This window comes from Panicum virgatum, chromosome 8K (genome assembly GCF_016808335.1).
Source record: "Panicum virgatum strain AP13 chromosome 8K, P.virgatum_v5, whole genome shotgun sequence".
In the NCBI taxonomy this organism is placed as follows: Eukaryota; Viridiplantae; Streptophyta; class Magnoliopsida; order Poales; family Poaceae; genus Panicum; species Panicum virgatum.
The window spans coordinates 1,856,595-1,871,417 of record NC_053143.1 but is presented as its reverse complement, the minus strand read 5'-3'; the positions used below and the strand labels follow the sequence as shown (position 1 = coordinate 1,871,417).

Here is a 14,823-nt window from a genome sequence, read left to right as displayed (position 1 = left end):
TGGGGTTCGCTGCCGGTGCAGGCGTGGTTGGCCTCGCCGTCATCGTCTTTATTGTCGGTATGCCAAGGTATTGCCTCACCACTGTGTAGGGCGGCTTCGAGGGAGGAGGCGGCGGCGGCGATGGGCGTCGAGGGCGGCGGCAGCGCTGTTGGGGTCGGGCGGGTATGGGGAGCGACGGGTGGGGCTGCTTGGGTTGAACAGGTTAGCGTTATGAGCTAGGAGTAATTTGGTCATTTTAAAACTTTTCTCCATCCTTTCTTCTCAAAATGAATATTATAGTGACTGTGGTATCCAGAAGCAAAGATGCACACTTAAATAGTGTCCAGCAGCAAAGGAAAGATTGAGTAGTGTCCAGTGGCAAAAGTCAACATTATAGGGTGTCTAGGAGCAAAATTACCCTACTTGATGAAGCACTCAACAACCAGCAAAGAGTGTCGTCTTGTTTAATTCCGGCCGTATCTTGAAATTAAGTTCAAACTGCTAGTAGGTGCCAGGTAGCACTCAGCAACTTAATTAGAGTGAAGCACTCAACAGCAAAGGCCATGCCCCTTCTGGTCCCACCTTTAAATAGAACTGATGAGACTGTAAATATATAAGCTAGAGATGCATGGAGCAATTAAGAAAAAAACACTAGCATTCAGCATTCGCTCGCGAATTAGCCCTAGACTTTATAATTAGCTCATGCTACTTCCTTCTAATTGGCATCGAAACATCGGACATGACATGACTAAATTTTAGCTATTGGGATCCAAATACCCCACTTGGAACGATTCAGGAGACCAGCATTATGCATAGCTCTGCTGGATGACTGAAATTAAAAAAAAATGACGTCGTTTTGCTGTCTTGGTATTACTCGTGCGCGTGCAATGCAAATGCGATGCGTGAGCAGGGTTAACAATTTCGGCGAAATTTCGCCGAAATTTTTCGTTTCCGCTAGTTACCGGGATCCGAAATTTCGGTATTTTTCGGTATATTTCGTTTTCAAATTCAAAATTCAACAAATTTCGATCGAAATTCAACGAAATTCGCCGAAATTTACCGAAATTTCGGAACGGAATTCTGTTTCCGCTAAACACCGGGATTTGACCGGAAAACGAAATGGTTAACCCTGTGCGTGAGTCCATGGCTTTGCTTGGCTCCAAATGCAACATGGATCGATCGCACTAGCAGTGACAGACAGACAGACAGATGGTGCTCACTTTGGCTAGTGCTGCGTGGCGGTAGCGCATAGAATTAAAATGGACGCAACCGCCAAAACCGGAACAAACTCTATCTATCCATCGATCCATCATCACACAAGGCATGAAGAGAAGCAATGCAAGAAACCTGTGTACCCATCCATATCTGTCACCATGTCAATTATTAAAGATGACGGTTGATGACGTCACATACTAGTATGTACTATATCATTATCTTTCCGAAACGTAACCGTACGATTACGCATCGAAACGATCGTGTGCATCGCTAGTTAGCTAGCACAATTGTCTTGTCCTGATAAATAAAAATATAAAATTGGTTTTTTTAGATTACACAGTACAACTCAGACACTCACAACACACGTACACTCACACCCTTATGAACACACGTACGCAAACCCTACTCCTATGAGCATTTTCGAAGAATGAGCCGGCAAATCCTCAAAATTGACGTAAATTGGTTGGAATTCCCTGGCATATGCACAATTCAAGTGGTTCCCCGGTCTAGGCCCGGCCCAAAAAGATTACTAGGCCCAAAAGCCCAGCGCGTCAAATCAAGGCCCAACTACCAACATCTCCACTTCTCCCCTCCGGCCTCCGCTCCTCCCATTCCCGTTCTTGCCTAGAAGAAATATCGGCGAGGGCACCCGGCACCACCGAGATCGAGCTCCAGAGAGGAAGGCCAGCCAGCCAAGCCAAGCCATGGATGCTTCGGTCCTCAACAACCCGCGCCTCAAGGCGCTCATAGAGGTATCCCACTCCAACCTAGTAGACCTAAAAAGAACATCTGATGTGATTAGCGATTCCCCCCTCTCGGGCTCTCTGATCTAGTGGACGCTGCTGCTCGATGTACACCTAGGCAGGCACCTATGATGCAAAAACTTGGTAAATCGTGGCTAAAATGTACTGATTCTTCTTGCTGTGTGAACCATTAAACCCCCACGTGGATTTCGTATCTTCCCCTTTTCCGTTGTTTAGACTTATTATTCTTCTTCGGTGTGCTCTGCTATATAGTTCCTGGATTATAATAGAGCTAAGCGAATCTTTAATATGCTGAGAGCGATAGTGCCCCTGGATTCGGGGTTTACAGGTGTGGCAGGGGTTCGTACAGAGATGTAACTGCTCTCAGATCCATTCTATAACTGGAGGTAGTACCAGATTTTTCTCTGTTCGTAAACCATACATAGCACTGACTGTATACTGATTTATCGAACTATCACTCTGCTAATTCTGGCAAAGCCTAAATGGGCTCACACATTTTTTTTTCTAAAAAAAATATAAAATGTTTCTATCTGATCTAAACTAACAGGACTTCCTGACTGGTTTTCTTGTAACCCGTACTTAACGACCGTGTTAGTTCAGAATGGGTGTTAAAAGTGACTTCAGGGATCCATATAATAATAAGTGATCTCGTGGACCCATAGAAAGAGTTTGGCCTCATGGTAACACAGAAACAGTTTAGTTTATAAGCTAATTGCTTGAATTTAAACTCTCTTGAATTCCCATGTCTATGTGTGATTTATACAAGGAGCTGGCATGTTGCATTCCCGTGTTTTTAACTGAACCTAATGTCTGTCCAGGATGCGCACTGTTTCTATGATTGAGATTAACTATTTTTAGACAGCATCTGTGATGGTTCTGTAGTGAAATTTGTGAGCTGTGTAGTTGTGAGTAGCATAAAAATTAGCATGTTTACACTTACAGATGTGCTGTGGTGATCTGCAAGGTCTGAATAGCGCAAAAGTCTGCATTTTGTAGTTAAGTAGTCGAACCTGGGGTAATAATGATGGTTGGTGATGTCAAATTTCCAATTTGAAGCGAATAGTTACATGAGGCAATGACTCTTTCCTTCTATTATGCTTCACGGAAACATGGCCTTTGTTAAAGTACCTTTGCTACTCAAGGAACTGATTTCTGTCTCAGTTTGATTTTCTTATCTGCATACTGGAGAGTTAATTAGTATCACCCTGTATCCTTCGAATCTTTTGTAGCATTTACAATTAGTGCCTCCAGTATCTCTTTGGGGAAAAAACTGTGCAACTGAACTGACATAGTGATGGTTCCTCTGACGGAAATAGAATTACTGAAGAATTTTTCGTGTGTTGCAGGAGGAGAGAACGAAGGCCTTGACAAACGAGCTCGTGGCAAAGCTGACTCATGTTTGCTGGGACAAATGCGTTACTGGGAGCATCGGAAGCAGCTTCAGCAGGAGTGAGGCTTCGTGCTTGTCCAACTGCGCAAAACGCTTCGCAGAAGTGAAGATGATGACCATGCAACGCTTCACCGAGCGCTAGCTGAAGTCACATCGGCGTTTCTCTACAGCTAAAATTCTTGTACCCTCTGGACCATCCAAACAGAGTACATGTGTTGTGCTGTAGCACGAGTTCTGCTATATTTTTGCTGGCGCACTATTGTTAGTGAAATTGATAGAAAGGCATGCCCAATGTGTCATGTTCTGTTAGTACTTCTCTATGCTTTAACCTGGAGTGAAGCAGAGGCCAAAAAATGCTCCTACATGCGTTCTAAGGTGACGTGATGTTGGATTAAAATGATCATGAGCTGATGTGCAACAAGGCCTACAAATTTACCACCCTATCCTGGCTACGTCGACTAACCGCTGATTCATCAGTTTAGCAACTACTATTTTACATTCTTTTTAGTTGTTTCCAGCAAATTCCAGGAGCCCGTATCTCGAGGTTTAACCAAGTCCAACGGTGGAGAGTGGATTCACTGTTTGTTTGGTGAAAGCCAGTCAGCCAGAGATTAATGAGCGGTGACACGACTTGCCTGCTGTCCCGTGTTCGTATACGTGTTCGTATATATCTTGAGAGAAGCGACCTGAACGAGGAGCAACTCCACCACTGTACCAGCACAGCACCCGGCGCCTTTTTCTTCCGACCTTGTGAGCTCCGAAGACTCCGTGCACTGTTTGCTCCGGCGACATCCCCAAGGTTACAGCTCTCATCTCATCTTCCCTAGCTAATCTGCTACTCTGAAAGTTTTAGTCTCAACGCCCAACTCTTGATTTTGCTAGTGTTCTTTTGGTGCGTGCAAGTGGTTGCCTAGAATAACCTAAGATTTAGATTTGACTGAAAGAAATGGCCCTCTTTTTTCTGGTTGCCTGGGCGATCTCCTCAATGTTGCACAAATATATCATATCCCCCCCCCTATCGTCTCTTTATTTATACCTGCATTTTATTTTATTAATATCTAAAGGTGGAAGAAGTAGCTCGCTGAAGCATTTGTGCTTTGTGTGAATCCATCCACTTGAATCTGTAAGCATACTAGATACATATATCTAGTGTGACTTCTTTATGCTCAGCAAAACACGCAATGATCAATGGATATTCATTTTCTTCTAGATTTGATTATTGTTGGACTTAAGAAGATATTATGCTCCTGTTATTTTCTTTTAGAAATTGTCATTTGTCGTTGTTTTGCTCGTCATTTGTGTTATCTCTTATATTTTATTTTGTGTCTGTCATTTCTGTTTCTTGTTTCTTGTACATCCATCTCACTTGTTTAGTACACAATTTTGCATACATTTTACACACGGTAATCACAATTTGTTGGTTATTTTTATCACTGCTACCATTACAAATACAGACTGTTCGGTGACCTTTATTGACCATTGTTCAGTGCAACTATCAGGAGTTCACCATGAAGAACTCGCAAGATGAATCAGAAAATGATGATCAAGAGCAACCATTGGACATGAAGCCTTTGCGGTCATTAGCACCAATGTTTCCAACTCCTCTGGGATATGATGTGACAACCCAGTCGACTGATCCAATGCTAGTTTTTGTCACGCCGTTCAGGCCGCGCGCCTCACCAGAACAATCTGCAGCATCATTTGGTCAGCCGTTACCAAAGTCACCAATTCCTATGAAGGCTACTCCAATCTCAGCAGCATTTCCCATTCCGCGACATGAATATGAATCATCGGATGAAGACTACAAGCCCTTTTCTGACCATAAAAAACCAGCATCGACATCACGGAAGACAACCAAGAGGACTCAGCAGGCTGGGTACTCTGATGCAGCTAACATCAAGCGCAGGTCAACAAAGAGAAGCCTCAACATAGAACTCACCTCCTGTCCATCCTCGTCAAGTGACCCAAATGAATCAGTTGAAGAAATCATGATGATGTTTGATTCACTTCGGCGCCGTATACTGCAACTCGATGAAAAAGAGAACGCAGGCAGGAGGTCTGACTTGAAAGCTGGTACTCTCATGATGCGGAATGGCCTGAGGATCAATAACCTGAAGACCATAGGACCTGTACCTGGTGTTGAAATTGGAGACATTTTCTTCTTCAGGATTGAAATGTGCATTGTAGGCTTACATGCACCTGCAATGGCTGGCATTGATTACATTTCCGCTTAGCATGTTGGAAACAATGATACTCTGGCTGTCAGCATCATCTCATCTGGTGGTTATGAGAATGATGACAATGACATGAACATTTTGGTGTACACAGGCCAGGGAGGCAATAGTCGGTACAAGGAGAAGCACGATCAGAAGCTTGAAAGAGGTAACCTCGCTCTCATGAACAGCATGAAAAAGAAAAACCTGATCAGGGTTGTGCGCAGTGAACAAGACCCTTTCTTAAACTCGGGCAAAATTTACATCTATGATGGACTTTATCGGGTCGAAGATTCCTGGATGGACAAAGCAAAGAATGGCTTTAGTGTGTTCAAGTATAAGCTGAGAAGAGAGCCAGGACAGCCTGATGGAATTTCAGTTTGGAAGATGACTGAGAAGTGGAAAGCAAATCCTGCAACAAGAGACAAGGCTATACTACTGGATTTATCATCAAAAGTGGAGAACACACCTGTTTGCCTTGTCAATGATGTTGATGATGAGAAAGGGCCAAGATACTTCAACTATGTAACTGGAGTGGAGTATTTGAGGCCACTTAGCAAGACAAAAGCATTACAGAGCTGCAAGTGTCCTAGTGTGTGCTTGCCTGGTGATCCTAATTGTTCATGTTCACAGCTGAACGGTGGTGATCTTCCTTACACCTCCCCTGGATTGCTTGTGAAGCATATTCCAATGCTTTATGAGTGCTCTTCCAGATGCCAGTGTTCTCAGGATTGTCGAAACAGGGTCACACAGAAGGGTGTTTATCTGAACTTTGAGGTCTTTTGGACTGGGGATTGTGGATGGGGTGTCTGGTCTTGGGATCCCATTCGTGCTGGCACATTCATCTGTGAGTATGCTGGTAAAATCATTGATGAAACAAATATGAACATGGATGGAGAGGAAGATGAATATGCCTTTTGCACATCATGGCCCATTGATAAGACTTTAAGATGGAACCAAGGAGCAGAATTACTTGAAGACGCAAGTGCTAATGTCAGAACTGAGAGACTAAAGAAATTACCTATTGTCATAAGTGCAAAAAGTTCAGGTAATGTGGCTCGCTTTCTGAACCATAGCTGTTCTCCAAATCTCCTTTGGCAGCCTGTACAGTATTGTCAGGACCCTGCAACTGGGTACCCACTCCTACTGTGCCAAGACTCGCGTAGTTATCCGTAACTACGTCCTAAGGCGCTGAGCAACCGGACCCCTAGGGTCCGACTCCATCTCACCGGACCAACAGTCCCGGACCCACTTCCCGCTCGGGAAGCGGGTCCGGTGTCACCACGTGTCCAAGAGGTGGAAATACTCAGCACCTGTGACCGCTTACCCGGACACCCGCAGGTGGGTCCGGGACCTCCACGTGCCATCCGGACTCCCGCAGATGGGTCCGGGATCTCCACGTGCCATCCGGACTCCCGCAGATGGTTCCGGGACCTCCACGTCCCTATCCGGACCCCCGTGAGCTCTCGGCTCAGCTAGCCGCTCGGGAGGGGTCCGGAGCCGCCACGTGTCACGCAGACGCGGGCGCAGGCGCAAGCCTTCCGCTGGAAGCTCCCTCTCCCACCCGCATTAAGTGCGAGTGGTTGAGGCGTGCTCTGCTGCCGCTGGGCACGGGGCAGTTTTTGTCAGTCCACACTGTGGATCGCGAGTTACCGAGACGGTTCGTCAGTTACCAAGGCAAGCATTAAAGACTCAGCGCCGCGCGCATGGGCGACGAGTCATGATGATCAGCTACTGACTGGAGCAACAGTGCATGCTGCTACAGTGGACTGAGTCAGTAGTTCGGCGCTTCATCATGACCTCGACGCGCGGCTGCAGAGGCTAGACTCTACACCGACAAGACAGCTCAAGACCATCCCTGGTTAGAAGCTATGCATGGAAGCCGACGACAAGATCTCCGGATCTGAGGCGTTGAAGGCCAAAGTGTAGTTTATAATACATTGCCGGGTCCACCTGTCGGAGCCCCGCTTAGTGTATGTGCTCCCCTTGGACATATAAAAGGGAGAGCACGCACGGTAGAAAGGACAACTTTTCACGAGTTCAGCTCCTCCCCCAGCTTGCACACAAGCTCAGGCAATACATCACACAGTGGACGTAGGGTATTACGCTCCGGCGGCCCGAACCACTCTAAATCCTTGTGTGCTTTCCGTGTTCTTACGCCTCTAGATCGAGCATCCCTTGTCAGCCCCCAAGCTCATCCTACACTTAGGATTAGGCGGGTGCAATCCGCCACCCGGCTGGAGAAGTCAACAGTTACCCACATATCATGTTTTTTGCAATGAAACATATTCCTCCCATGACTGAATTGACTTATGATTATGGAACAAGAGGAACTCCTCCTGGCATCAAGGGAAAGTTTCCAAATGCTCCCAAACTCAAGCCATGCTTTTGTGGCTCTACCAATTGCCGAGGTTCTTTCTGATAAAACTGAAAGACGTGCTGGGAATGCATGAACTTATATACTAAAGCAGGTAAAGAAATTTTATCATTTCTGATCGCTGCGCTACAAATTATTCTTACAACTTACTATGTATCAGTATTGATCCATTCTGCTGAACTCTTTACTATTCTGTATATTTTTATGATGATTATTTTCTTTTTATCGAATCTATCAATCATCAATATAATCCTTCTAAATTTGAATATATCTTGCTCCGGTGCTCAGTGGTTGCTGTTTAGTAGATCACAGTCTTGTTTACATATTGAGTAGCTGTTATTCTTGATGGCACTTTCAAGATTGTTTAATAATTCAGTTCTGTTCTTGGCCAACATTTGGACAATGCATGTCCATCTCAACCCCAACATCTTTTCTTTCTACCCCCAAGAAAAAGCACAAAAAGGACAACTTTTTATCAGGACTGCAGGTCATTCCACACATAAAGATAAGGCAGTTGAGCATTGTATGTTTTGCTAAAATCTGGGAAAAAGTCGCTGACAACTAGAGTAACAATGCATTTCATTGCTCATGCATTTGTCAATGTGTGAAATGTGGTAAAATTGTACGGTAGATTTTGGTAAGCTCAATTTGGCCATGGTTACTTAATGCTTCTATCTTGTCTTTTCAGGTTGCAGTGTTCCTTTGGGCTTGTGTAAGCAGGGACGTGTCTTGTAAGGGATTTTGGTTTCTACTGCTACTGGCAACGGGGCAGACAGGTAGTAGGTTGAAATGCGCGTTAGTAGTCAGTGAGGCGCTTAGCTGTTGTGGCAGTGGGTATTTTGTGTAAGCATGTCTGGCTGGAATGCTCAAGTTTAGGAAAAATGTGTTACCCTAGGGCCCATACTCTGGAATGGCAGTATGTGGTGTCATGTACATCTGCGCTACGGACTGTTTTAAGTACTGTAATATAACGAAAGGGTCACTAGATGGCTCACAAGCATGATAATGTTGTGATAAAATGTGAGCAAAGCTGCATAGTTGCCAGAGTAATGTTGTTAATACGCTTCTGCTATATCTTCCAGCATGGATAGACACGGGAGAAAAAAAAAACAGTGGGAAATGAAGGAACAAAAAATATCTTGTCTGAGCCCAGGTTCCAACTGGGGACCTTTAGTGTGTGAGACTAACGTGATAACCAACTACACCACCCAGACATTTCGATTAACCCACTGATCGTCCGTTATTAGATCCAAATTCTCATATAATAAGATAGCGTAGCACAATGATCCATGATGATGAACTCAGTATCCCACAATCAATGCCATATCCCACAATTGGATTCGCTTTGTCTAATCTTGGATTCGTCTCATCAATTATTTGTTGCCATGTTGATGAACTCAGTATAAATACACATGCGCACCATGTTCCACAAAAACATCTCAACTACTCATCCATCCAAGAACAAAAGTGGACATGGCCTCTTCCCCTTACTCCTTCAGCAGTACTGTCAGCATCTTCGTCTTCCTCCTCTTGGCGGCGGCGCGCTCCTAACAGTCTCGGCCACTCGCGCTGAGGTTACTGCAGCAGCAGCGCCCGTCGACCTGCCGTTGTTTCCTATATGCAAGACCGTCATCGGCGCAGGCAATCCATACTTCGACATCAACTTCTGCCTGGCGGCTCTCAACTCCGACAACGAGAGCCAGTACGCCGATGACTATCAGAAGCTCGCCATCATCGCCGTCGACCTCCTAACCGCCAACGCCACCAGCACATCAGCACAGATCGGTAATCTGCTCAAGAAACAAGACAACATAGAAGGTCCCATGAGGTGGTGCCTGCAGGCGTGCCAGGCGTTGTACGGTAGCATACTGCAAATGCAGCCTAGGTGCTCGGATCTAGTCAAGGAGTTCCGGTACGGCGAGGCGAAATCTTGCCTGGACCAAGCCGCGAGGGAGGCGGAGCAGTGCGAGGCCGAGTTCGTCAGGAGGCATGTGGCGTCGCCGCTGACGGTAGAGGACGGCTGCGCGTTCAAGCTGGCCAAGCTTGCATCAGCTTTGCTCCAACATGCTGATGATTAAAAATTGTATCGATATTGTACCTTTTCTTTTCTGTTAGACTATTGGCTGACGCGTTACTTCCAGAGACACACCTGGGAATTGGAATAACATGAGCATGATATGTATAGTTTTATGTGACCCAAATCATCGTCTACATCAGATGTTTTCGATGTTGAAGAACAAGAGCAAGAGCTCTCCCTCTGTGGGATGGAGTATTGACTGAAGACTACGCTTAAAGCCCGTCTTTTAGGTTATGCGGAATGTGAGTAGTTCATGTGAGAGTTTATCTTTCGGATTGTGTTCAGCTGGCTTGCCGGCTTGTGTCCATCTGGAGTCCGTTCCATTTGGGTTGTAACCGAACACTATACCAATTTCTTCTTCGTCTTAATACAATGATACGCTGTGCGCGTATTCGAGGAAAAAAAAATCATCTACATCAGAACAAGATGCGATAGCAGGTTAGCTATGGCATGGCTTCGGTTCTCGGGTGGTGACTGTATGTGTTCACCTAATCTGGCTTCAATCTCTGCAACCATGGTGGTTTATACTTCCATGCGTTTCATCAGTTGTCACCCAAAACATATGCGTTATTTGTGCTGTGATGGGTTGATGAAGCTCATCGCGTTGGCAGTGGTTGCCTCCTTGAGACTTGGTTATGCAACCAACACCGTATGGAGACAATTTGCTATCGATGGCCATTGTTTTGGTTGGTTGGGTTACTAATTAAGCTAATTGTGAGCACTAGGACGTGCATATGAATGTCCGCCGGCTTGTATGTATGCCGTACGCGATTGGGTTTGCCCGCCAGTGTGTTGCCTAGAAGGTATGTAGCACTAGTACTATATAGCAGGCCGGCGCATGCATGTTTGAGGCCATGCCCTGTTGGTGGTGGCCGCTCCTCTTGTTGGTGGTGGTGGCCGCCGACGCAGCCCAGCCCCAGCTGCCGATGGGGTTTCGTCGTCCCAACTGCAGCACCAGCTGCGGCGGCGTGAGCGTGCCCTACGTACCCCTTCGGCATCGAGCCCGGCTGTCATCTTGGGGAGTCGTTCCGCCTCACCTGCGACACAACAAGCCCGTCAGTGCTGCTCCTTCGAGACTCGTTGCAGATCATGAGCATCTCCCTCGATGACTCCACCATGCGCCTGGTGGAGGTGATGGTGCTCCGCAACACATCGGCGCCCATCCTTGGCCTCAGCTTTGGGTACCTGCTGCAGGAATGGTCCCTGTCGTCTGCCAGCGCGGTGCCAGGGCCAAATGAGACACGTCCTGGGAATGCCACATGCCCATATGATTTGGGCACCACCGCATGCCATAGCCGTCACGGCACCTGCAAGGGCCTCGACATCGGCGGCTACATATGCAGGTGCGACCAGGGTTACCAAGGCAACCCTTACCTCACTGACGGATGCCAAGGTAAATTTATTAATTAGTTATCTATATATCTAGCTATTTATTACATGTATATATATATAGTAGCACGTACGCATGACTCTATTATACTTACTGTGTTTTTTTATGCCCAAGAATGATATTTTACCCTTGGTTATTAGATATCGACGAGTGCTCGGTCCCAGGTAAATGCTTTTCAAATTGCACAAATTTACCTGGTGGGTATTGGTGCCTATGTCCCGAGGGAACCATCGGCGACCCATACACTCGAGATGGCTGCGTCAAACCGCATGATCCAAATAAAGGTAATTCGTGTTCCTAAATTAACTAGTCAACCCATATATATATAGCAAATTAAATGGTTGTTCAAAGTCCTTCAAACTCTTATTATGCATAAATACTTGAGCTTTTTTACAAGATTTTCTCATAAAATTCTGAAAACCTTGTCTGATGATATATATTTTTTTAGTATTCTCTTAGTTCGGGAACGCTAAAATTATATTCAAGTTTATATTTGTCTTGTAAGTAATCCACAGTCTCTCAATCTTGTTAGATTTAGTTTATAAACATCTTATATATGTACTGGAGAATAGTGGTCAAAGTAGCATCTTGAACATCGAGAAAAAGTAAAAAGAAGTCGATTGTTTCTTTTTAAGCACAAATTAAAGAGCACACTCGATCTGAGTGGGGCCTAGGAATGTCCCTTTTCTAGCACCGAATGTGTTACGAAAGGCACAACAGAACAAATAAAGCACAAGCAACAATTTTGAACGTACACATAGAGCTTGGAGTAAGGCCCCACTTAAAACTAAATTGGAGGTTCTTTTTTATTAGAGGTCTTCTATTGTTGTAGATTATCATGCAGGGTTCCCATGAAGAAAGGTTTAATTTCCAGCCTCCGTGCCAAACTTTTAATAACAACCTTTTATGATAAATATTAGTACTTTACGAATATAGAAGTAGTGCAGTACAAATATCTTGGTGATAAATATGTGTATTACACAGAGAAATTCTAAAAAGGCGTCCTTCAAACTGTAGATGGATAGGGATAATCGGAACAAAATTGTTTGCACCTACTAAGACAAATATTCTGAGTGACAAACCCTAAATAAAAGATTGTTTTATTGTGCTCTTTTATTTATATTTCTGAAGTTAACCATTGTGTCAGTCTCAGGGCTAACCATCGGCCTAGGAGTTGGAAGTGGGGCAGTGCTTCTCTTTCTAGTCCTAAGCATCACATTTATGATCCATAGAATCATGACACGAAAGAAAAGGATGAGACAAAGGTTCTTCAAGCAAAACCATGGTCAATTGCTACAACAATTAGTATGCCAAAGGGCAGACATAAGTGAGAGAATGATTCTTACTTTAGATGAGTTAGAGAAGGCCACCAACAACTTTGACAAAGCCCGTGAGTTAGGCGGTGGAGGGCATGGCACAGTGTATAAGGGAATTTTATCAAATCTACACGTCGTGGCAATTAAGAAGTCAAAGATAATTATACAGAGAGAAATTGATGAGTTTATAAATGAGGTTGTTATCCTCTCTCAGATAAACCATAGGAATGTTGTGAAGCTTCATGGGTGTTGCATTGAGGCAGAAGTTCCTCTACTTGTTTACGAGTTCATTTCCAATGGCACCTTATACAATCATCTTCACGTGGAAGCTTTATTATCATTGCCATGGAAAGATAGAGTGAGGATTGCTGTTGAAACTGCTAGGGCTCTCGCATATCTCCACTCGCTTGTTTCGATGCCAATAATTCATAGGGACATCAAGTCTCCTAACATACTTCTTGATGATAACTTAACTATGAAGTTGTCAGACTTTGGAGCTTCTAGGTACATTCCGGTTGACCAAACCGGGTTGGATACAGTTGTGCAAGGAACATTTGGATACTTGGACCCTACGTACCATAGCACGGGGCACCTTACTGATAAAAGTGACGTCTATAGCTTTGGTGTGATTCTTATAGAGTTGCTCACCAGAAAGAAGCCAGTGTATTATAGATCCCCAGAGGGTCATGGTCTTGTAAATCATTTTGCCTCTCTACTTTCAGAAGATAACTTAGTTGGTATATTGGATCCACAAGTTGTCAAGGAAGCGGGTGGGGAAGTCATTGATATCGCACTGTTGGCAGCAATGTGTGTGAAATCAGTAAGCAAGGAGAGGCCAACCATGAGACAGCTGGAAATGACGCTTGAAGGTATTCATGCAGCAAAAGAGTATGCTTCCAGTGATGTAACAGAGGAGTCTGAGGAGGAGAACTACGTCCGAGTGAATGACATGTCTATTATTGGGGGGACGAACAAGGACACTCTGCAAGCCGATATTGATTACATCACTAGAGTGAGCTAGCTTGGAGGAAGCTCGGGTCTCGGGGCTGAATGATCAAGTCGCGTCTTTCGATCAGTTGAGTGAATCGACACAGATCAATGTTATATTAGTTTTGCATTATTGCAGCTGATAGTTAACTTTTCTGGAAAAATAAGTCAGACCGGCGGACTTCGTTCCACCTTTTGCAATTTTCACATGTGATCCTGATTGATGATGCCAATGCTATACTTTTTGTTTTTCCGATCCTTTGCAATAAGGGGCCAGGGCCTCTAAAACCTCTGTCAAAAAACATTCTAAAACCTTTGTCAAAAAACATCCTTCTTTTGAATTACTATATTATATATCTTGAGGCTCCTTTCAAGCGTCCATGTGAAGCCACCTAGAATCTTAGGTGGACATTTGTTGGCGCTCCTTAAGTACCCATTTTATTATACAATTAGGAGAGGTTTTGGTAAATTCTTCGGGATGATTCATGTGCTAACCCGCCACTTGGCACCCGAACTTGACCGTTTTCGATTTTGTCTTGGATTTTGGAGCATGTTGTACTTTGGCAGGAAATTGGACATTTTCGGAGATGTTTTGACGCAGGGTCACAACTGGGCTAAATTGAGGAATAAGGAGAAGAGCCCGCACGCGAAAGATGGAGCCAAAAGGGGCCAGAAAGAGCCCAGGCCGGCCGGCCTGGAGCCCTTTAGGCCGGCCGGCCTAGCCCAATCCGGGGCCCAATCGGCCTCAATTTTCTTCAGCGCGAAGTATTCGTCAACCCTACCCTGTGTTTTACCAAAACCACCGACCATATCCACCTATAAATACCCCGAAGCCACCGTCAAGAAGGAAAGCATTCCAGGGGAGAGCATCCAGAGACGATTTCCAGAGATCCATTCGAGTTAGACACAAGAGAAAGGCGACACCGGAGGCCTCATCGTCCCTCGGCGCCGCTGCAAGTTGGAGAACAGCAAGGGATCCATCCCTTGCCGGAGATTTCGTCACCATGATCGACTACGCTTCGCCTAGCTTCATGGGGTAAAGTCCTCGTTTGTTCATGGGGTTGTAAGGAGATCTTGAGTTGTAATTGCCGAATCCTATGAGATTGATCTATCAC

The 14,823-nt window shown here is 45.1% G+C and overlaps 4 protein-coding genes and 1 non-coding gene across 7 annotated transcripts; 4 read left to right on the top strand and 1 right to left on the bottom strand.

The window, feature by feature from the left end:
- Window positions 1–1,774: 1,774 nt before the first annotated feature.
- LOC120646052 (mitochondrial import inner membrane translocase subunit TIM8-like) lies at window positions 1,775–3,710 on the top strand. Its single transcript, XM_039922759.1, has 2 exons — window positions 1,775–1,946; window positions 3,305–3,710. Exons 1-2 carry the CDS (start codon window positions 1,899–1,901, stop codon window positions 3,488–3,490), a joined length of 234 nt encoding a protein of 77 aa, XP_039778693.1. The 5' UTR covers window positions 1,775–1,898; the 3' UTR covers window positions 3,491–3,710.
- Window positions 3,711–3,845: 135 nt separating this feature from the next.
- Window positions 3,846–8,988, top strand: LOC120646050 (histone-lysine N-methyltransferase, H3 lysine-9 specific SUVH3-like). 3 transcript variants are annotated; one of them, XM_039922758.1, is made up of 3 exons: window positions 3,846–4,147; window positions 4,848–6,609; window positions 8,627–8,988. In XM_039922758.1, the coding sequence occupies exons 2-3, from the start codon at window positions 5,655–5,657 to the stop codon at window positions 8,671–8,673; spliced, it is 1,002 nt and encodes a 333-aa protein (XP_039778692.1). In that variant the 5' UTR covers window positions 3,846–4,147; window positions 4,848–5,654; the 3' UTR covers window positions 8,674–8,988. The 3 variants fall into 3 exon arrangements, 2 of the variants coding, with proteins under 2 accessions (XP_039778692.1, XP_039778691.1); XM_039922757.1 differs by lacking the exon at window positions 8,627–8,988 and having other exon boundaries at window positions 4,848–6,980; XR_005664261.1 differs by lacking the exons at window positions 3,846–4,147; window positions 4,848–6,609 and adding an exon at window positions 7,427–8,032.
- A 90-nt stretch (window positions 8,989–9,078) lies between these two features.
- On the bottom strand, window positions 9,079–9,152 carry TRNAV-CAC. Its single transcript has one exon. It is a non-coding gene; the product is annotated as a tRNA-Val (tRNA).
- Window positions 9,153–9,359: 207 nt separating this feature from the next.
- LOC120646474 lies at window positions 9,360–10,016 on the top strand. Its single transcript, XM_039923032.1, has one exon. It carries the CDS (start codon window positions 9,360–9,362, stop codon window positions 10,014–10,016), a length of 657 nt encoding a protein of 218 aa, XP_039778966.1.
- A 1,088-nt stretch (window positions 10,017–11,104) lies between these two features.
- LOC120646473 (wall-associated receptor kinase 5-like) lies at window positions 11,105–13,742 on the top strand. The gene is made up of 3 exons (XM_039923031.1): window positions 11,105–11,408; window positions 11,546–11,569; window positions 12,553–13,742. The coding sequence occupies exons 1-3, from the start codon at window positions 11,105–11,107 to the stop codon at window positions 13,740–13,742; spliced, it is 1,518 nt and encodes a 505-aa protein (XP_039778965.1).
- Window positions 13,743–14,823: the final 1,081 nt, after the last annotated feature.

Coding starts and splice junctions, on each gene's coding strand:
- LOC120646052 (XM_039922759.1), top strand. CDS start 1,899: ATGGATGCTTCGGTCCTCAACAACCCGCGCCTCAAGGCGCTCATAGAG. Junction 1,947..3,304: donor GCCTCAAGGCGCTCATAGAG/GTATCCCACTCC, acceptor CGTGTGTTGCAG/GAGGAGAGAACGAAGGCCTT.
- LOC120646050 (XM_039922757.1), top strand. CDS start 5,655: ATGAACATTTTGGTGTACACAGGCCAGGGAGGCAATAGTCGGTACAAG.
- LOC120646474 (XM_039923032.1), top strand. CDS start 9,360: ATGTTCCACAAAAACATCTCAACTACTCATCCATCCAAGAACAAAAGT.
- LOC120646473 (XM_039923031.1), top strand. CDS start 11,105: ATGAGCATCTCCCTCGATGACTCCACCATGCGCCTGGTGGAGGTGATG. Junction 11,409..11,545: donor CCTCACTGACGGATGCCAAG/GTAAATTTATTA, acceptor CTTGGTTATTAG/ATATCGACGAGTGCTCGGTC. Junction 11,570..12,552: donor CGACGAGTGCTCGGTCCCAG/GTAAATGCTTTT, acceptor CCATTGTGTCAG/TCTCAGGGCTAACCATCGGC.